This window comes from Ictalurus punctatus, chromosome 15, assembly GCF_001660625.3.
Source record: "Ictalurus punctatus breed USDA103 chromosome 15, Coco_2.0, whole genome shotgun sequence".
In the NCBI taxonomy this organism is placed as follows: domain Eukaryota; kingdom Metazoa; phylum Chordata; class Actinopteri; order Siluriformes; family Ictaluridae; genus Ictalurus; species Ictalurus punctatus.
The window spans coordinates 3,355,057-3,377,676 of NC_030430.2; the positions used below are offsets into that span (position 1 = coordinate 3,355,057).

Consider the following 22,620-nt stretch of genomic DNA (forward strand, 5'->3'; position numbering starts at 1 on the left):
ATTACCACAGCAAAGCAGAGACCAAATCTCTAATAGGTTTTCAAAAAGCACATATGAGTTTGATGATCTAGTGTCCACAAACTTTGGGCTATATATTGTACCTGAATTCTCCCTATATAATACTTTGCCGGTAAAAACTAGTAAATCTAAATAATACTTGTGGACTAATCCCCCCCCCCCCCAAAATAAAGCCTTTGATTGCAGTTATTAATCATGCTCTTCATGAACATCTCGCCTCAGCAGACACTCATGTGACAGTCGCTGTGAATCCCAAATAGAACCTCGCCCCCTTTATAGGCGCACTACATAGGCTAGGATACAATGGCTTTTCTGCCCTAGATAGCGCACGAGCTGTCACAGCGATTTGAGATTAAACCCCGGTATTGGTTGAGGCACTCACGTGACTTGACGTGATGATGGCGGAAGTTAGTAGTCGGTCTGGATGTGCCTTAGCAATGGCGAAGTTTGCAGTTTTATTTGTATTTTCTTTATTATGTACCTGCAAGGCACAAGTGCCTTTAATCATGTGGACCAGTGATGGGTAGGTTTTGTATTTTAACTGTTTAATTTTATCCTGTTTGAACGAGTTTTACATCGTTTCAGTTTGATCTGCCAGCAATAACAGCCACAGCCACGCATAAAATACTATCTATAAACTATTAACCAGCTAAGGTTTACTGGCTCACATCTGTCTTCAGTATAACTGTCTTCATTATTGTAAATATAGAGATATTTAACTTTACTGCCTTGTCTTGGATCAGATTGTGTTTATGCTCATATTAAAAGTTGATGGACTTCTTCTGAACCATATACAAAGCTAGTATCCATTTAGTATCCTAAAAGTATCCATATTTAATATGTGATGATAAATTTGTTTACTACTTGTACTTGTAAATTTGTTGTACCTACGTGTATACTATTATCTCCTAGCTAACATGTTCTTTATTGTTGTAATTGACAGTCATTGTGTTGTCTTGGTTAAACCTAGCATTAGTTGGCATTATTAGTCAAACCGTAATAACTGTGCTAAAAGGGGGTGAGAAATATGGAGTTAAAAAAATCCACTACATTAAAACAACTTCACGATACTTATCAAGATATATTTATTATTTATAATTTAGCTGAGGTTTTGGTAACAAGTGCCAACAAAGGGCCACTACATACTCACTCACTCACTCACTCACTCACTCACTTTTTGCAGGAAATAATGAAAGGACTGATAAAAGCACAGAAATACTTAAGATGTAAACTGTATCATGATGTTATTAACAACAATATTGATATATATCACCATATTGCCCAGCCATAGTGCTAAAACTAAATCTAGATTAAAATATGGCTTAGTGGTTAGCACATTCTCCTCACACCTCCAGGGTCGCGGGTTCGATTTCCACCGTGGCCCTGTGTGTGTGCGCGAAGTTTGCATGTTCTCCCCGTGCTGCGGGGGTTTCCTCCGGGTACTCCGGTTTCCTCCCCAGTCCAAAGACATGCATGGTAGACTGATTGGCGTGTCCAAAGTGTCCGTAGTGTATGAATGTATGTTATTGTGCCCTGCGATGGATTGGCACCCTGTCCAGGGTGTACCCCGTCTTGTGCCCGATTTATTCTGGGATAGGCTCCAGGTTCCCCCGTGACCCTGATATAGAAGATGGATGGACGGACAATATGTAATCATGTTACATGGGATACCAATATAATACTCGAGATAGATATCCCTGGCGATAGTGGCCTGAGATGCTAGATTGGTGTTAGATTATTATTCGTATAGCTTCTGGTATGATTTGTTTTATGATTGACGCAACCTAGGTCTTGCACGGAAAGATAGGACATTGACGGTCTTCAAGCTGCCACCTCCAGGATGTTTTATTTGATATAAATATATAATAATATTTATGATTGCAGAAAGTTGCCTTGGTTACTATGAGGAGCAGTTGTAATATTGGTATAAAAGTTGGAACAGCAGTGTTGCAGTTTGGAAAAAGATCGTTCAGAGTCTTTTCTTTATTCCAAAATATTACGTAATGGGCTGCTGAATGGCAGAATTGGTCGTGCTGTCTGGGTGGGAAGGACTGCCTACAGAATGAGGTGAGATGGTGGAGCACACAGTATTGTTGAATCCAGCGCTCTGAATCCATCATGACACTAACCACTATGATAAAGTGGTTGCTGAAGATGAATGAATGAATGAATAAAAGTACTGTTTAATAGGCAGCTGCCTATGGGGTTGTTATTAAGTCTTTCTGGGGATGGGCTTAACATACAGCCAGCATCTGAGAGTTACTCTACGAAGACATTTCAGGTCTCCTCAGTTCCATGCCTTCTCCAAATAAAATTCAAAAACGTTAACCAATGCATGTTCTCAGCAGGCTTCTCCTGAGAAATGTTAAGGATTATAGTATGTAAGCTTAACTGGGAAATATGTGCTGACTCTGAAAATACTGACCACACCCATAATACTCTTCGTGGCATAATTAATTTAATTAATGTTAACATGTCATATCGATCACCGCTAGGTGAGTATGAAATGAAAATAATATGAAAAAATGACATGTCTCTTGTCTAAATGCTGCTTGTGTATGTAGGTACACTTTGCCAACCCGGCTTGAAGCGACAGCTGGTGAGATTGTCTCCGGTGCGAAGTTGGCGTCCTATCTGAACTCAGCCTTGACGACTTCACCACACAACGTGCTGCTGTTTTTACAGGACGGGGTGAGAACAGCGATCCTGACTCAATTCAGTCTGGTCCTCTCAGTGTAGTGTGACATTGAGCCACAGACTCACTTCCCCTTAGAGTTTCCCTAGGATAGGACACTCCAGAATTGTCACACATTGTTTTTTTTTTTTTTAGAGGAACTGGACTGTAAGGACTGAGAGTATTACGTAACAATGGAATAATTAAAGTCAGTTCCACCTTATACCACAGTGCTGTTGAATTTTCAAATCTGACTGGTTTCTATAACGGCAGCTCGGACAAATCAAAGGTTTATATATTAATGCACTTGTTCGAACACGTTGTTGTTTCTATAGTAACAGCTAATTCACAAAGAAATGTATGCAATCTAAGTAACATCTGTAATTGTTCATATGATGAAGTAGATGTTTGTTTAGCATTTTGGAAGGAGTCTACAGTTTGCAGCAGTCAGAGGTGGTTAAAGTGAATGATTTGTATAGGATCACATAACTGATTTTAGGTACAAGATGTAGTGAACGAGAATGTAGTTGTCAAACTTGCACAGCTTCCCATCTTTAACACTTTTAACGTTTCTTGTGCTCCTTTGTGCAGTTAAGCATGGATGATTTCACAGCATACGGTGGGGTGTATGGCAACAAGAAAGACAGCGTCTTTGTAAACTTGGAGGTGAGGCTGAATTTTGTCCCGTGTCTAAATGTGCGCTTAAAACATTTAAACGAACCTGCATCTCATATTGTTTCTGAACGTTTTTGAAAGGCTTGTTTACTATCAAAGGGATTAGTAAGGCCAGGTCTTCCAATTCCAATAAATTAGTAATTATAAATGTACATCATATTGTAAATGTCAACATAAATGCTATATGGATACATTAGGAGTTTGGTCAGAGACTGCTTGTTTTCAAAGTGGGGGCCGCCAGGGGGCGCCCGCAGGGCATCGACAATTTGATGTGAGAAATAAATAAATGTATGTTTTCTCTTTCTCACTCTCAGAGACACACGCGCGCGCGCGCGCGCACACACACACACACACACACACACACACACACACACACACACACACAATCAATTCCTAATGTGATGTAAGATGTAATTATTAATAAATAAAAAAAGGGGGGGGGGGGATATATTCAGGAATCTGTATTTTTAATGTTTTAAAGACATCTTGCAAAAGGGGGGCCTCGGTCAAATTTTATTGCCATTTGGGGGGCTTGCCCTGGAAAAGTTTGGGAACCACTGATATAGTGTATTATCAATATTGGAGTTATATTGTAGTTACATTGTTAATGCCATGCTATACAGGTATAAATCAAATCATTAAAATCAGTTATGATTCAGTCATATACAAAAATAAACATGACATTGCTTTATTAGTATTATATTGTGAACATTTCAGCCCTAGGATGCATTTTAAGTTATGAAGGAAAAAAATCTTCCCATTAACAGTACAGTGCTGTGAAAAGGTATTTGGCCCATCCTGGTTTCTTCTGTTTTTGTGTATATCGCATACTAAATCTCCAAACAAATTACAACATAAAACAAAGGTAACCTGAGTAAACACACAATACAGTTTTTATTTATTTATTATTATTATTTTTATTGAAGCAAAAGTTTCCCCCTTAAACTTAGAATCTGATTGTGCCACCTTTAGCAGAAATAATAACTGGAGATCAGTCTTTCACTTACTTCTAGGTCTAGGACTTACTCCTAGGCTTTGGCTCATTGTCTTGCTGCACAATCCAGCTGCGCTTGAGTTTCAACTTATGGACTGAAAACCGGACATTCTCCTTTAGGATTTTCTGGTAGAGAGCAGAATTCATGTTTCCCTCAATTACTGCAAGTTGCCCAGGTGCTTCCCCAAACCATCACACTGCCACCACCATGCTTGACCGTAGGTATGATGTTCTTTTTGTGGAATTCAGTGTTTGGTTATGGCAGATGTAACAGATCCCTGTCTTCCATTCAGTTCCACTTTCGACTCCTCAATCTACAGAACATTCTCCCAAAAGGTTTGAGGATCATCAAGGTGTGATCATCAATTTTTGGCGAAATTCAGACGAGCCTTAATGTTCTTCTGGGTTAGCAGTGGTTTTCACCTTGTCACTCTTCCATGGACGCCATTTTTGCCCAGTGTCTTTCTGATAGTGGAGTCATGAACAGTGACCTTTATTGATGCAAGAGAGGTCTGTAGTTCCTTTGATGTTGTCCTTGGCTCTTTTGTGATTTCCTAGTTGAGTCGTTCCTATGTTCTTGGATTAATTGTGGAAGGTCGGCCACTTCTGGGAAGGTTCACTACTGTGCAGAGTTTTTTCCATTTGGAGATAACGGCTCTCACTGTGGTTCTTTGGAGTCCCAGAGCCTTTGCAATAGCTTTGTAATAATTCCCAGACTGATGTATTTCAATCACCGTCTTCCACCTTCTTTCAACTTTTCTTTCCATTCTTTATTTTTGTTTGCACTCCAGTCCGCATTGCAGGCCTCCACTCCCATGGTGCTTCCGGCTCTGGCCTGGACTGCAGCCGAATCTGTGGTGGAAATCTTCCGGCAAGAGCTCGGACTTCCAGCAGTCAACATTGCACCATCAGAACTCGGCCAGCTTCAGCTGAACACAGCAAAGCCTTCTCTACTGGTCATCAGGCTCCCATACACCACTGGGTAAAGCACAGTATTCATGAGAGATTTAACTTTTAGCACTTAGTTAATTGTCTGAGATATTATGTTTTGTGCATTTCTGAAGAAGAGTTCTTTGCCCTGTGATTTGGGATTTGGCCTAGTATAAAAATTCTCAAAACTTTTCTTTAGGAACAATAAAGTTCATCCATCCATCCATCCATCCATAAAAATATGTATAAGTACAGCTTACATACAGTTGTGCCCAAAGGTTTGCATACCCCTTGAAGAATCTGCTAAATGTATTGTATACACTTTTTTTAATTTAGTATTTTGTCTTCTGGGAGACATGCAGCTACCTTATTTAACGTCTGAAGCGTAGTACTAAATGGGGGAATAAAAGATATTCAATTTAAAATACCAATTTACACCGATCATCTTGTTCAAAAGTTTACATCCCCCTTAATGTATCTCGTTGCCTTCTTGAGCATCAGTGAACGTTTACACCCTATGTAATAGTCGTGTACGAGTCCCTCAGTCGTCCTCAGTGTGAAAAGATAGATCTCAACATTGTATAGCCGCTATTGAAAAGGGGTCAAATATGCAGAAGATGCTGGAAAAACAAAGAATGTGTAGGACCTGGAGGATTTTTCTGAAGTGGGCAGTTTAACTGCTCAGAACAAACAAGGGACTCATGAACAACTCTCACAAAACATAAACACAGTCGTTGATCATCCAGGTAACAACACACAGTATTAAGAATCAAGGGTGTGTAAACTTTTGAACAGGGTAATTTTTATAAATTCAGCTATTATCTTGTCTTGTGGACTATATGTAAATATCTGTTATGTGAAATAGCTTATTCAGGGTAGGACTAAATAAAAAAAAAAAGGGATTTTTATGATTTAGCAGATTCTGCAAGGGGTATGCAAACTTTTGGGCACAACTGTATAGATGATTTATTTATTCATGTTTGCTATGTTTCACAGTGCCCAATCAAAAGAGCTTCTTAGGAAAAATGGTGAGTTATCATCTACTTTTTTTGAATATATGTAGTTTGTGTGTGTGTGTGTGTGTGTGTGTGTGTTGTCTGTAGTTACTAATTTCCATCTGTTGGTAGATGAGACCATTGGATATGTCCTGACTATACTGCGAGCTGAGAGTGTGCCTTACATCGCTGTTTACACCGGCCTGAGACCTTCTCATGTAAGGCAGCACCACACAGATCACAAGCTTGACAACGCCATCATTCAAATTCACCTGCATGCTGTAGATCACAAATGTACACTTTTACTTTTACACTTTTTAAGGTGCACTCCTAAATGCATGCACACACACATCTTATACTCTGAATGCAAGCATTAGTTTAAATTCACTGATATGGTGGCAGACCAAAAAGATTTATTAACACCATGAACACGTGAATAATTATTAGTGACATTAGGCTACAGTTTGCTGACAGGACACGGGCTGAATGGAGATGCATGGTGGTTCATTAGGAGGTAGTTTATAACATCACAATGCGTTAGCGTCGTTAACAAATAACTGCCTATCGCTAACATTACATGGAGCATAACGTTAGCTGGTTTCACAACGCAGCTGCCTCAAACAAACATAATGAAAAGGGGCTGTCTTTCAGGTGCGTCGCCAAATTCCAGGTGTTTCCTCGCTTTGTTAGAAATAAACGATAGCATCGGTCGCACACCGGAAACCGATACTAGCTTTCCTCTCTTTTCATCTCAACGAGTCGGGCGGAGCTAAACTTGTCGCCATTTCTGTAGTTCTTCCCGTGTGCTTGTAGGCGTTCTTCTTCACCACTTGTGGACCGACTAAAACACTTACGCGTACTTGCTGCCCCATCACCTCTGGTGAGAATTGCAACCACGTTACTCCAGAAAAACAAGTACCGTCACATTTTAAGAATGTTGGTACCGAAGTTTCGGTTCTTGTGACGTCCCTAGTCTTCAGTCTACAGCAAAAGCAACTGAATTGGCCTCGCCATTCCAATAGTTTCAGAAGGGACTGTATATTTAGATCGGCTATGAGCAAGACTGAGGAACCTCAAAAGGGAACCCATCCTTTGCTGAGTGACACCAGATAGTGTGACTAGGAATCATTACTCATAACTCCTTCTAAAGTGTATATAAAGTCAAACAGTACTGTGTATTGAAATGATGTTGTGAATAAGAGTCCTGAGATGAAAACCGGACAGTATTTCTGATGAGAGCAGAAGCTGTTAGAAAGTACAAATCTACAGTTTAACACTAATATTGTTTTTCTTTTTTATGACCTTATAAATAACAATAAGATGATGATAAATGAAAAGTTATAATGAAATGTTTACTATGCCATTCTTCATTTTTCTCAGTCTGAGTAACATATTAAAACCCTTGCTACGGGAGTTGGAATCATGCCCGTTTAAAAAAAACTTTACACACCAACCCAAGTTTACCTTCCTGTTTATTAGACTCACACCATCTTGCCTCATCCATAGGTAATTCAGGACACATCCATGACTTGGGACTTAACAGGACGCTCGCTGCTGCAGGCACCATCGGTACCAGACGTCAAACCTCCAGTGACTTTCAACAGTACTGAAGGAAAGCCTTGTATTCTGTTCTGGGCTGATAAACTAAATATCAGCTACAACGGGGGAGCCTTTTTTGATTTAGGCTCTCTTACTTTCAATGACTCGGTCTCCCTGGAAGGTTCTCTCTGTAATGAGACCATTTCCAGGTGAGCGTTTTATCTAGAAGTGAATAGAATCATCTTTCATTTGTTTTTTGACAAAACATTTAGATGATGTATTTTTTTTTGTTCCAGACTTGTCCTGAATTATCAAAACATTCTGAGTTTCCGCTCCTTCCAGCTTATGTGAGTATTCGTGTTAGAATGTTTCCTAGTGTACTTTTAAGTATTATTGGTTAAGAATTTTTTTTTTTGTGAGGTAAATAAAAATGTATGTAGTAGTAAAACATCTCTGGTTCAACCACCAGCTTCATGATACGCAAGACCTTCTTCCCTGTTTCGGCTCGTTACTGGGCGGTCATGGAGCAGGTGGAGCTGAACTACGACGGCCAGACGGCCATCTTCAACGCCAGCCGTGGAATCTATTCTCCTGCCGAGTATTCCTTCCACTGTCAGAAAGTGAGCAGTGCTCAGAGCCCCCTGCTGGTGCCACGGGATCTGACCGACAACGCCACCCACTGGAGTGTCCTCTTCACTGACTTCCAGGTACCTTCATACTTTGCATCAGCACTGTTCAAATATGTCTTACATGATCAGTACACAGTGCGAGCACTAAAGTGTTATATTCAAATGACTGCTGAATTCCGACAGTCAGATTCACTCTTTGTCTGTCATACGGGGCATAGGTGAGGTCATGCTTTGTCCAAGCAGCGTCTGTCAAAATGGACTGTAGATGCAATCGTTCATGCCTATTAGGGCACTCGTCTCCGGATCCCTCCTCAGGTTTGAAGTCATTCAACCAGGAGTGTGTCTACTTCATGGCAAGCCCTATGAGGGGTCCCTTTCAGATATTTGTGCAGCCGCATCATGGGCATCAACCTGCACATTTGCAAGATTTTATAGGGTTAATGTGGTCTCACACAACCCACAAGCCATTTTTCCTCTGGCTTCATAGCCTTTTTTAAAGAGCACGTAGAACTTCATGACCTTGTTGGTATTACTCATCCGCCGCCGCTGGCAGTCAGTAGAAATGAAATGGAACAATGGTTACGTATGTAACCGCGGTTCTGTGAATTTTTGGATGACCGCCAGAGCTTAGCAGTCACTCGAAATATTCGCGAGAAGAATGCCAAGAGGTCCCTTCCAGGGTGAGCATGCCTTTAGGGGCATACGTCACCCAGACCACAGGTGACTTTGTTGATCCAGACATTCGACCGGCACGTACACGTAATGGACTTCATGGTGCTTAAAGCACCGCCTCTGGCGGTTCATAGAACCGCGGTTACATACGTAACCATCGTTATTCTTAATTCAGTGTTGAATAGTTAAACTAGTATTCTTACGGGGAAAGCATAACCTGCAGCACGAATGCATTATGAAATAAAAATAATAAAACAAGAGTTCAGTGTTTTGTGTCTTTATAGCTAACTTTGTCATTACTGGCCAAGAATGAGCTGAAGTTAATGAAGTTACCTGGCTAGCTGCTAAACTAATGTGGATAAACTTTATCATAACACGCATCCCCAATTTTAGTCGAACGTTCTTGCAATTCAAAAACCTGGATTTTAAACACTGTTCTTTTGCTTCACCACAGAAATATTTGACATTAAAACCCCCCCCATCACGTATCCATGTACGTAACGAATGTCCTTTTAAAACCAGATCCAAGGCTTCACCGTGACTGGGGATTTCTCATACGCCAGCGACTGTGCCAGCTTCTTCACGCCGGGAATCTGGATGGGGCTGCTTACTTCTCTGCTCATGGTTTTCATCCTCACCTATGGCCTGCACATGATTATGCAGCTGCGCACCATGGACCGCTTTGACGATCCTAAAGGCCCTAGCATTTCAGTGCCTCAGAACGAGTAATTCGCAACTAAAGTATGCCTTCCGGTTTTATTTTTATTGTGTTTGTCCTGACCTAGATTAGAAACCTGCTTTCATTCCAGAAGTTCCAGATTGTAGAGCTCGCTCACTATGCGAGGTGTTTATCCTGTAGTCAGAACTACAACCTTGTGCTGTTTCAGGTACGGAATTAGTTTAGCAGTTTGTGGTTTTGCTGACACCTTTCCCCCCCTCAAAGATTTTGTAACATTTGTTTCACAATTATGCAGTTTCCTTATCATGTACTTTCCTGAAGAAACAGTACTTCTCCTTAAGTATTAACACCACTAATAGACAAAAAAAAAAAATACAGTTCAGTTGTTTTTATTCAGCTGTTGCCATACTGACATTGAATGTCTTGTACAATGCTAAACCTGCTATGTGTATTTGATACAGATGCGGTACTTGCCAAAAATGCCATATGTACTACTGAAGTGTCCTTGAACAGTTATAATTTTAAACATCTTGTAATACCAAAGCAAAAACAAAAGCCTGTGGTTTATTCATTAATATCTATGAACTGCTGTGCCATAGGGTTAATTCTTTCCTAAATCTCTCACATTCTCACCTAACATCCTTGAGTTATAGCTGTATATGTGACAACAATATGTGAATAATAGAACCGGTTAGGGTGTGCTGTTATAGGAAATGAAAACAATGGTAGGATGCATTACCACCCCAAGGTTGATTATTGTCGTATAACATCACATCCCAAAATATTTTATTCACTTCATACCACAACAGTTTGCTAACGGATTTTTTTTTTAACATTATTAAAGAATGGCACATACTTAATGGAAACATTTTCTTTTTTTTTTTTATCACTTAGCACCAGGCTCTCTTTTCTTTCTTTCTTTCTCAAAATTAATAAGACAGAAAAAATAATGTAGCTGGTCATGTTTCAAAGACACTGTAAAGTACTCCATCCTGAACGCTTTACCTCTGACTTTTACGTAGCACTGACACTGGAGACTCCTTCCAGAACTGCTAAATAAATATCTATCATTCATTTTACTTTTTTTTTTTTTTTTTTAAATCTGTTTATATGGAGCATCTGCCATACAAGTCCTTGTATAAATTGTTACTATTGAAACGATAATTTATGACCCATGCATTAATATAAACCTGTGATTTGCCTTGCAGCTGACACTGTCAGAGCTGCTGTTCTAGAAAACTAATCAAAGCTGCCGTGTAAACCACAATATTCAACAGTAAAATACTTTTAATGTGGAGATTCAAAGTGTAATCTTTCTTGACGTTTAAATGCCACAGAGGACTGAACTGTTGTCCCAAATGTTTACAAATTTGTTCTGTTAAAATGCAGTCCAGTGCTAAGTTACTAGTAAACATTATTTTAGGTATAAAAATGTAGAAATTTACGGTATGTAGTAATGAATAAAATTTTCGGATTTTATATAACTTATGGATTTCATCTTCTTACAATTAAATATGATCAAGATTGTTCTTGTCTTATTTTTAAATAAATAAATAAATAAACAGGTCATGCTTAAGAATATTCTCATCGTAACTCCAGAACGCGCTGCCTGCGTCATTATCGTCACCGTTGCTGGATGTGTAATTGAAAGAAAACTTGGCAATAATTTAAAGCTTATATGTATATGTGTACCGTTTAAAGTGCGACCATTATGTGGACATGGACAAAATAAATATGCTTATGAAATAAATATATTTATAAATGATTTTAGTCTATTTTGTTTGTTTGAAGTGATAATGGGAGAAAGTTTTGGGGGGCAGGGAGAAACACTGTGTGAATGATCTGGATTTCTATGCCTCATATTATCTGACCTTCATTTAACTCAAAATAAACATACGTTCATCTTCATATTTTAACATACAACATGTCTAAAATGACTGGAAACACCTGCCTCTAGTTACCCACGTTTTAAGAGGTCATTTATCTACATCTCTTCACTGGACAGATATTTATATTCAAGGTAGATTATAAGCACACAGCATGAGGGTTTTGCTTAAGGGCAAAGTCCTGGTATTTGAGCACACAATCTAGTTTTGTGAACTACTAATCTTACTGACTTTATGGTTATGCAGTTTAAACTGCAATTCACACAAAAATCCTGACCATTTTGAAGTGAAAACATCTGAGCAGAGAAGTCTCTATCACCTACACTAAGAGTACAAAACTGTACTTTTAATTGTTGCTAGAGTGGTACCCTTAGATCCTTATTAAAAAGGTACAACGATAAGTAGAGTTTAGTATTTTTGTTCCCTGGGAGTGTGGAGGAGATGTTAAAGGGAGTATAGTGGGTTTGGTGCTGCTTTAAATGATCGTGGGAAGTTCGAGAGTCGGGTGGTCATCTTTGGAAAAAACTGAACCAAATAATAAGGAAATGTGCCTACTTTCTGAATAAACACATCTGAACAGAGTAAAAACAAACCACAACACAATGAATATGATTTGAACATGATAATTAATACAAGAAGACAAACACAGTTTATTGGGTGAAGACTGCATGCTTGCAAGAATATATTTTAATGCAAATTTGGCTGTGTACACAATTTTCTTTTTCCAACATTCGACAAGCTTGCTCTGAACAAAGGAGGAAAAAAACAATCACTTCTCAAAAGGTTTTCATTTTTAGATATTTACACAGCCTTATTCGATGCAGCCCAGATTACAGGATGATTGATTTTCTGATTTTAGTACTGCAATTTAAAACTGGAAGGATTTGAAGCGGTCATAAATGTTTATTATTTTTTATTAATTTTGATCTATGATGTTTTCACACTAATGATGATGAAGCTTTCCTGGAGAATTTGTTGGTTAATTGAAACATGAATGATCTGTGAACATGAACGCGCCATGACACATCATGTATTGTATACTGTGTGTGACTGTGATTGTACAGTGACTGCATTTCAGTGGAATTACATTCACAGCTGGTGCGAAGTCTGCTTTTTTCAGAATAAAACACAATCGAAAAAGCGTAAGTGGTACCAGTTTCTGTATGTTGTGAAGTCTAGGTATTTTATTTCACACAGAATTCCACACACACACGTGAGATTGCATCTCACTCTAGCAGGGATTCTGTACCACAAGGGCCAAACCATTATATCTAAAAACCCTAAAACACAAAAGTAGTTGAAAAAAGTGTTAACTAACAATTACAAATAAATACAACACTAAATTCTAGCAAGTAATCAAAAATGTAGGATCACAAGCTGTTTTGCCTGCTCAAACATTAGCATAAACCAAAAATATACACCAAGAAGCATCAATCTAAAATCTACACGCTAGCTTCGATGCTATGCTCAGTTGAGTGCAGCATCAAAAAGAAAGAAAACCATTTATCTATACAGTTCCTGCTTAAAAGAACACAAAGAAATGGTCTTGAATCTGTCCTGGATTAAATTAAGGCTTTGGACATCTTTGTTCCAGTTATATTAACAAAATCAAACTCACTACACATCTTCTACCTTCTTTACAAATATTTTCTAGTAACAGTCAAGTCTCAGACATAATCTTTAGTCTTATAAATATTATAAAAGATTTTTAAAGACTATTAAATTATAGTCAGGGAGTTCACTTGCTAAGTAGCAAGTAGATTTTTGTTTGAATTTTATTTAGCAGATCTAGACTGTGATAATTGTTTAGTGTGCGCTCTACAGCTACCAGTCATGTTTACTGATAAAACATCGTCGTCACATTACATACAGCTGCGGTACACGGTGGCACAGGCGCTCTTAATGTGTACAATTTAGATGCAGCAGGCACAAGGTAGGCAGCACATTCTCCAAATGAACAATGGTATATTGAGTAACTGGGTTTTGTGAACATGAATGAAGATGAAAACATTACAAATCCAAGAGACAGACAAATCTCTGAACCAGAACATCCTGCTAACATTTCCTCGTTTCTTTTGTCCCATGTAATACAAGCCAAAAGGTAAAGATTTGGTCTGTTGATAAAATAGGAACAGAGCCCAAACTGTCAGATTAACATGATTAGCTGTTAGCTCTTGTGAGCAACTCTTGTAAGTGAATATTATATGCAAGGCAGTGTTAAACACAGAACTTATAAACACTGAATCCTAATTCGTGCAGTTTTTATGAATCAGATACTACGCCAAATCAGTTTGTATAATTATATTTTTTGTTTGATCTACGCAGTAGAGTAGGAAGTGTTTTAGTTAACAGTAGAAGACATATGGCTTAAGCACCCACACCGTTTAAATTTTTTTTAATATTAATTAATACTCCTAGCTTAAATTAGCAGCCACAGAATATCGTAAAGCAGAGGTTCCCAACCATTGGGCGACAACAATGGGGCTGTGAGGGCATTACACTTTCCAGTGGCAAGGAAAAGACTCGATGAATTGGGAAGTATTGGGAAATAAACTTTCAGAACAACCAATGTCTCTGGTTTTGCTCTTTACATTCATATGTTTACATAATGCATCAGTGCAAATGTGTGATGTGAGATACGATATTAATGAGGCATCTCCCATAATCATCGTCTCCACCAAAGATGGATTTTTTTAAATAATTATTACAGACTACAACAGACTACAAATCTGCAGTGATCACACCCCTACTTCATCACCCCCAATCTTTCTTTCTATCGATCTCTCTTGCTTTCTATAGATATAGATAACACAGACAGATAGATATGTTTGTATATTATAGGTTACAGTTGTTAAAATGGTTGGGAACCCCTGTCCTAAGACCAAAGCACACAATCTGCTAATCTCCAAAAAGAAATGAAGTAACAGGATCTCTGTTCATTCCTAGATGTCCATCAGCTCTGCAGGAAAACATACACACCAATAGGAAGCAGGAGAACAGCAAGGATCAGTCAAATAGTGTTCCCTGGGACCGAGATCTAGAAAAAAAAAGGGCATGGTGGAAATAAATAACCTTTAAAAAGAAGCAAGACAACGTGGGAAGTGTATTTCTGGGTAATGACAGGAGTTAGAAGCATTAAAGCATAAGATATTCATTCAGCATGAAATACCAGAACATGCTTTTCTTACTGCAAGCTTGGCAATCAGGTTAGTGACGAGTTACGCTACATTCACACTAGCAAGCGACAACATGTGCCCGTTCATTTTCTGTGTACGTGACAGCAAACAAGGCACAATTCAATGACGACTTTCTTAATTCTATTCAAATTACTTGTGACGACAAAGCTAAAAGACTGGCATGAATGATTCCTCGGCCCAATCCTATGGCCTGTGTGGTCCGAATTTCTTCAGTTACCCCACTTACACTTAAGTGCAAATAGTTCCCATTTGCAAAAATGTAAGAAAAACTTAGAAACGTGGGTTCATCTTATCCCATCGTATACGACCTCTCATTAATGTGTATGGAGACATGCCCGAGAAGCCTAGAAGGAAGTGTACGAGTGTAACTAAGAAACAAAAACAAAAACCTACCAGTGATACGAGTGAGTGGTCATTTGCTATAGTAATCATAAGGTGTATAAATCATGTGGGGAGTCATGCAGCTGACGCAGGGCTGCCATATTTGATTTTTTTGCAATTGATCTGTATTGGGTTTTGCAAAGTCTATGAATATATAAAAAAAGGATGCTCAATAAAAACTAAAAAAAAAAAAAAAAACGATTTAAGCAATTTCATCCCATATGAGACAATCTGATTTTCTTACCAGGACAGTGATGGTGTTACGCGCCCCCTTCGTGTCTAGAAGGCACCTTTCCCCAACCAGTGCTGCAAACCCAAAGTCCAGCATTGGTCTGTTAAACCTCATCTTATTTCTCTGGTGTTTATGAGCAACTCCAGCAAATTATACAAAAATCACACACACACACACACACACACACACACACACACACACCCATCCAAAACTTTTGACTCAACTTTAGAAAACCCATACATAGAAACTGCTCTTACATTTTTGTGCATAACTTTAAGGCGTGTACAAGTAAAAATAAATGAACCAACGTATTTATATTTTCAGTGAGAATGACATGACCAATCGCAGTTACTGAATCTTTCTGGAGCACACTAGCACGGAAGAAAAACGGCATGCACATAAACATAAGAACATTCTCGTTAAAATAAGCAGCAAGTAGTAAGCATGCTGTGAACGTTGACAAACTGCATTAGTTAACAAAAAATAAATAAATAAAATATAAATGTTTTTGCCAATAATGTGTTTTAAAGAAAATAGTTACACTTACCGTTTCTTCAGGAAATACAATACGCCTCCGCCGATCACTGTGAAACGGTAAATTTAACATGACATCAATAAAAATGGGAACACCACAAATACACTCCAAATTACAACAGGAATCAACTTATTTCCTGGATGTTCCACACGATGCAATGAACCATAAACGGATAAAACGTGTGACGTTTCATTCATTCATAAACAAATATATTTTTGTTTGAAAATTGCTGTGGTATATAAGAGGAGGATCATACTTCGGGACTTGCTGTTATAGGAAAACAATCAACTCTGGACTAGTTATCGTAACGCCACGTTGCACCAAGCCGCTTCACACCATCTCATCACTGAATAATGTCCTCGAACAGCATGTCCTGGTGCGTGTTTAATTCCTTTACATAATATACCATCGCTAACTTCATTATCCTCTTTTTTTCCCCCCTTTCGCTTGAAAAAAACATCCAGACATCAGATTTTTACTGCTTATTTCATAGATGCTTAAAATAAATAATTATGTTTTAACCTTAATTCTGATTCGCACTTTAACATTAACTGCATTAATACTGTGTGTATGGATATTTGAATATCACCAGATGTCATATGCCCATTAAATAAAAAATTTTTAAAAAAATAAAAAAAAAAAAAAACTTTTCTTTTCTATTTTCCATGTGCAAACACGGCTGTTCAGTCACTGTACACTTACCCAGAATGGCAGCCACAACCCCAATCCCAATCCCGATGTTCCGATTGTGGTCTACAAATAACAGAATATTACTGGGTATTTCTTCAAAAAACAAGTGGGATTACATGCACCCTGTTCAGGGGGAAAACTATCGATCACCATCATCATCTGAATTCATGAAGACTAAAACAGGTTAGCAATCTAGCTCAATGGTAACTAGTAAAACAAAAAGACTGTGTTTATATAGTTTTGCTGTGTTTAAATCAACCATAGTATAGGCACAGCTTTCCAATTTAGACTGTGTATCTAAAGACACATTTAAAAAGACTATAAATAGACAACACTTTCACATTTAATAAATCCTCAAGCAATAAGGAACATTATTAAAATCGGTTCACTTGGAAAGTACAACTTACTATTCAATGGGGGTGCAAGGGTGCTATCTGCGCCTCGATCCAAGTTTGTATCTGAGGTTGGATTTGAGGTTGCATCTAAAATGAATGAAACGGGAGAAGAAGAAAAAAACAATCATCCTCAGCTATACATGTATTTTGTTTTTGTTACAGTGCATCCGGAAAGTATTCACAGCGCTTCACATGATTGGCCGATTAGACAAACGTGTGCTTTTAATGCTTTCACTGTGGTGTTAAAATGTGTGATAAATATTTGAGTGTTTTCAGATAGATAGCCACAACTAAGGCCTCTTCAGTTTAAAAATAAATAAATAAATAAATAAAAACATAAATAAATAAATAAAAAGTAGCTTTTGGGGCTCATTTCATTACATACATTAATGTTCTTTACAACAGGACAATTAATACTTTGGCTCGATAATAATTTGTCTTAACAAAATAAGAATAACTACAACTGCTTTTTGTTAAAACAGTGTGTGATGGATAGTGTAAGCATTAAAACATAAAAACATGGTTCAATACCAATGCACACTGGAGGAGGAGGATTCCATCCATTTACGTCACATTTCAGGTAGGCTGACCCTTCCATTCTGTAGCCTTCTTTACACTTGTACCGGAGAAAATTATTATAACTGTAAGGTGGTGATTTGCCTTCAATTCTAACTGCATTATCAACTTTAGGTGCATCACACTTGATTACTGTAAAAAGAGTGCAGACAGAAATATAAAGGATTAACAGGCTGATTTGACCCATTGACAACTGTTTAAATATAATAACATAATACAAAAGCTGTGAACATTTCTAAGGAAAATACAAATATATTAATAAACCTACTGACAATTTATAAACATAAAGGCATAAGAAAACACCGTTATTAACAGTTACACGATATGACAAACACCACCTATACTTTTAATGATCAAAATATTCTGATAATTGGTATTATCAAATGAAATCATATACAAGGTCAAAAACATATCAGTTATGAGATCAGTGCTTTATAATCATTACTTCCAATAATGTCCCAAAACTATATGTGAAACAAAAATATCACTTCATGTTTATATGTTTACAGGAAATTATACATAACTCACATAAACATTGAGGAGGAGAAGGATGAAAGGTTCCATTTTCAATACAGGATATTACTTCTGATCCAATAAGAGTGTAATCTTTATTACAAGAGTAGGTGACTGCTTGGGTATAGTCATAGGAGTCTTCCTCAGGGTCAAACATTCCATTCAGTATAGCGAGAGGTTTTAAACATTTCACCACTAATTAAAAAAAAAAAAAAGAAGAAGAAAAGAACATTTTAAGTGCTTCAAACAAATTACCATAAAATTACTAAAACATTCCTTACCTTCACACACTGCGTCTCTCCCATCCCAACCATCTTCTCTACAATTTCTAGTATTAGATGCTACAGTATTCATAAATCTACAAACAGAGATGGATTATACAGTGTTACGTACGCAACCATGTTTTGTGCCCGCGTGTATAAATTTGAACAAAGACTAAATAAAGTAAAAGACCACAGCTTTACTGACCCTTTCTCACATTGTACAGTAGCTGTTGCACCATACTCAATTCCATCTGGAGTCAAATACCTTCCATTGGTCACGTCAGGCAGACTCCCACAGGACTTTTCTAAAAAATATAATTATGTCTTAATATTTATGCTTTGCACCATTAATAAGACAAAAATAAACTTAAAAATAATAATAATAATTTTAAAAAAAAAACACACTAACAATACAGATACATGGATATTCTGTTAAAAGAAAAAAGAAAAAAAAGGAAAGCTGTACTAAGAAAATGTCTAAAATGAGAATTACTAGTGCACTGAAGCTCTAGATCGGTCCACTGTTGTCCTTTGCAGGTGATCTTGGGACTTCCTGACACCGTTCTATAACCAGTTGCACATTTGAATGTTGCAGTAGCTCCATCAGGGAAAGTATCTTGGCCTGATTCTTCAGTGAGAACCCTGTTTCCCCCAACGCTGGGTCTCATACATTGTGCTGAGAAGACAGCAGACAAATGAAGGTAATATTAGTACAATATTAGCACAGGTGAAACAAATCAGGATAAATGTGTAATGAGTAATTCCATAGTGCGATGATGTATGACAGTAACAAGATAGTAATAAATAAAAATAAAAACAATCGTGATCTCCATTTTATAACAAGCAAAATTAAATGTTTACACCAGAAGCTACATCATCGAGGAGCTAAAGTAGCAGTAGTCAAGATTATTCAAGTCTGGAGCTCTAAGGATTAAGTGGGTGAAGTACAAAAACCTCACAGTGCCTTCAACGGTTTTTCTTTGTAATGACCACCAGTGGTTTTTCAGATAGCCATGACTACTGCTGTCTAGTCTGAAAAAGAGAACAGTTTACATTGGTAATGTGGAAGCAGACATGTGGACTGCGGTACCGAACCCGAGACACCACCCGAGGAGGTGGTCAGAGTTCGGTCGTACTGGAACTGTGCAGTGTTTCCCGTGAACATGAACACAAATTGTACTCAGGTCTGCACTTGTTCAAAGTAAAGTTGTAAAGTTGTTGTAAAGTAACCCTCGCACGTGTTTTAGCCGATGATGACATCATTAGTTTATAAAACACGCGCGTACAATGAGTGGCAGGGGAAGGTTGTTGGACACAGAAGAGGTCCACCGCTGCACATATTATCTACTGCGCATAACAGCACCAAAATAATAATAATAAAAAAAAAAACTAAATATACCGAGTCTGATATAAATGACAACAAAGTCAGCAAAGCTTGCGGTTCAGTCTCCGTGTTGTTGTGTATATACGATCAAGGAAGCGTAATGGTCATATGGTAGGGGCTCGACGAATCAGAGAAGGATACACATTGATCCAGAAGACCCAATCAGGGAGCGAATGTGGGCGAAGCCACGCCTTCATTTTCAAAAGTCTTTGTTTTGGTCTGTTTACACTGTGAGGGAAATGATTAATTTCTTACTTTGAAATAGCTCTGTTCAAGTCCATCAGTGATAATGCCACTTGTGGTCATGTCATGGAGATTAGCACAGAACGTTCTTTCCTCTTGCATTGACACAAACATGTTACTATCTTCAGGAATGTCTGCATATGTGCTAGGACCTTGAAACCACCAAACTGGCTCAAATCTCCTAGAACTCCCTTTTCAAGACTCGCAGATGTCCAGCTCTCCTTATCTTAAAACTCAAACAGGGCACGTGAGAGACGAGTGCGACAGGGCACGTGAGAGACGAGTGCGACAGGGCACGTGAGAGACGAGTGCGACAGGGCACGTGAGAGACGAGTGCGACAGGGCACGTGAGAGACGAGTGCGACAGGGCACGTGAGAGACGAGTGCGACAGGGCACGTGAGAGACGAGTGCGACAGGGCACGTGAGAGACGAGTGCGACAGGGCACGTGAGAGACGAGTGCGACAGGGCACGTGAGAGACGAGTGCGACAGGGCACGTGAGAGACGAGTGCGACAGTGCTCTATCATCTTCTATCATGCTTCCTTCCTTCCTACAAAATTGTTTTGTTTTTTTAAAAAAAGAGCCCTTTTCAGCAGACCTTAGCCATGAGTTGCGCCTGAATGAGCCTTCCCTCCCAATAACCAATCACTCATCACCGTTGTCTGTCTCACCTTCACACTTCTTTGCCCTTCAAGGATATCTTTACAAGCAACAAAAAGCGAGACATTCCATCCACAACCATCTCTGTTGTGTCTACATCCCGAATATTCACCAACACCACTTCGTTTATCATTTTATTCATATATAAATCTATTCCGCGTGACTTCAGAAAACGTTCCTTCCTCATGTGAACCGTTTCCATGTGAACGTCATCAGGGTGATTAAATTTGTCCATGAGGTCATCCGGTGACTTGTGATCCGGAGTGCTATCAGACAAGCGGTTCTCCCAGACAGCTTTTCTCAACCTACATATTACACGTCTGCTTATACAATTCCTCCTCATGTTCTACACATTTACCAGATTATTTGTACTAGGAGCTTCTCTTGTTTTAAATCAGCTACTGCACCTTTAAAGTCTAAAGCAGGATAAACACAATCTCTAGGCATACCGAGTAACAAACCATGGATTACGAATGATGAATTTAATCTATTTAATCATACCTTGTATTTCTCCAACCTTCATGAGACACATGAGGAGGATGATCAGACTGTAGCTCGGTGTCTCCATCATAGTGTTCACCTCGATTTCTGCAGTTCAATGCTGGAACAGGATCAAAGAGGGGAGGGGGGAACCCTGAGTTAACACAATAGTTGGTTAACTAGGCTGTATTTGTTTCCTTGCTTAAAAACAACCCAACAACAACGACTTAAACGAGCTAGTTAGCTATCCAGCTAGTGTCGTCTTTCTCTCTGGAGAACCGCTCATTCGTTCTGAACCAAAAATACAACCGTTTAAATAACGAATTCACGCGACTTGTTTTATTTTTCACCAAGCGAACAACAACAATAAAAAAATACATTGTTAAGCTGAATATTTTTAAGTGTATTTTTGTAGTAATTTTAATGAGCTTTACACCTGAACGTTACCTGATTACGAGGACGCTTGAGGTAAACGAGTGGCTAATGCTAATTTCTTTCCGGATTCGTCGTCTAACTAACTATATTATTATTATTATTATTATTATTATTATTATTATTATTTTAAAAAATAACGTCAGTATTATGTAACATTACTTAATTATTAAGTATTAAGTATTATTAAGTATTATTAAGTATTATTAAGTATTAATCACTTAGTTTATCTGAACAGCGGCGTGCCGAGGAACCTCCGGTTAGGTGTGTTAGCTAAACTAGCTCGAAGATACGTGTTAACGTTAAGATAGATACGCCCACTTTTACTCAGATTTACCATTAATAATAATAATAACAATAATAATAATAATAATAACAATAATAATAATGTCTTACCTTTTAGTTTAGCGCTACTGGACCTGTAAGTTACCACTAGGTTAGGCGTGAAAAACCGGAAACCCCTCTGAGGAAATGAGGTCACACCCCTACGAGAAAATTAGCTATTCTTTCGGTAATGGCTATAAGCTTCCAAATCTCCATTTACAGTAAATTCGCAGCTGATTAAATCATCGTCTCATGTGTTTTGGCATCATCTCATTTTGTGTTCACTTACCTAGAGTTTATACCTTTAGTTGTATGTGTGTTTGTTTGGGGTTTTTTTAAGCGAGGTTGTTATTGTGCACGTCGTTGTTTACTGTGACGTCCTATGGAACGCCGAAAGGGTCAAAACGCACATAAACTCGTACATTGCGTCTCATATTCTAGACAATTTTGTAGTGTGTGTGTGTGTGTGTGTGTGTGTGTGTGTGTGTGTAAGCTGCATTTCGTGCTTAGACTTTGACCCACATGCTCTTGAAGGAATTCTAACCAAACCTGCCTGCTTCTACAAAATGTCTTCCCAGTTCCATCCACCCCAACAGTTATCTTTACTTGCACCTGCCTGGGTT

General features: G+C 38.3%; 2 protein-coding genes across 10 annotated transcripts; one reads left to right on the top strand and one right to left on the bottom strand.

Annotated features, from left to right (window-relative positions):
- The first annotated feature begins 384 nt into the window (after positions 1-384).
- Positions 385-14,551, top strand: atp6ap1b (ATPase H+ transporting accessory protein 1b). Its single transcript, XM_017486683.3, has 10 exons — positions 385-541; positions 2,583-2,709; positions 3,284-3,358; positions 5,153-5,343; positions 6,288-6,319; positions 6,419-6,504; positions 7,793-8,034; positions 8,122-8,172; positions 8,295-8,532; positions 9,649-14,551. The coding sequence occupies exons 1-10, from the start codon at positions 414-416 to the stop codon at positions 9,853-9,855; spliced, it is 1,377 nt and encodes a 458-aa protein (XP_017342172.1). The 5' UTR covers positions 385-413; the 3' UTR covers positions 9,856-14,551.
- LOC108275743 (C4b-binding protein alpha chain) lies at positions 12,322-22,413 on the bottom strand. Of its 9 annotated transcripts, none has more exons than XM_053686129.1 (13): positions 22,287-22,391; positions 22,070-22,158; positions 21,263-21,362; positions 18,967-19,149; positions 18,679-18,778; positions 18,492-18,568; positions 18,226-18,405; positions 17,653-17,829; positions 17,134-17,208; positions 16,739-16,789; positions 16,049-16,085; positions 15,514-15,575; positions 14,642-14,728 (listed from the first exon to the last, which is right to left on the bottom strand). In XM_053686129.1, the coding sequence occupies exons 3-12, from the start codon at positions 21,330-21,332 to the stop codon at positions 15,530-15,532; spliced, it is 996 nt and encodes a 331-aa protein (XP_053542104.1). In that variant the 5' UTR covers positions 21,333-21,362; positions 22,070-22,158; positions 22,287-22,391; the 3' UTR covers positions 14,642-14,728; positions 15,514-15,529. The 9 variants fall into 9 exon arrangements, with proteins under 9 accessions (XP_053542111.1, XP_053542104.1, XP_053542106.1 ...); XM_053686131.1 differs by having other exon boundaries at positions 21,263-21,395; XM_053686136.1 differs by lacking the exon at positions 15,514-15,575 and having other exon boundaries at positions 12,322-14,728.
- Positions 22,414-22,620: the final 207 nt, after the last annotated feature.

Bases quoted from the DNA above. Each gene is read 5' to 3' on its own strand.
- atp6ap1b (XM_017486683.3), top strand. From the start codon at position 414: ATGATGGCGGAAGTTAGTAGTCGGTCTGGATGTGCCTTAGCAATGGCG. The intron at 542-2,582 runs GTAGGTTTTGTA...TTGTGTATGTAG, and splicing joins ATCATGTGGACCAGTGATGG to GTACACTTTGCCAACCCGGC. The intron at 2,710-3,283 runs GTGAGAACAGCG...TCCTTTGTGCAG, and splicing joins TGCTGTTTTTACAGGACGGG to TTAAGCATGGATGATTTCAC.
- LOC108275743 (XM_053686132.1), bottom strand. From the start codon at position 21,332: ATGATGGAGACACCGAGCTACAGTCTGATCATCCTCCTCATGTGTCTC. The intron at 18,406-18,491 runs GTAAGGAATGTT...TTTTTTAATTAG, and splicing joins GAGAGACGCAGTGTGTGAAG to TGGTGAAATGTTTAAAACCT. The intron at 16,086-16,738 runs GTAAGTGTACAG...ACCGTTTCACAG, and splicing joins GGTTGTGGCTGCCATTCTGG to TGATCGGCGGAGGCGTATTG.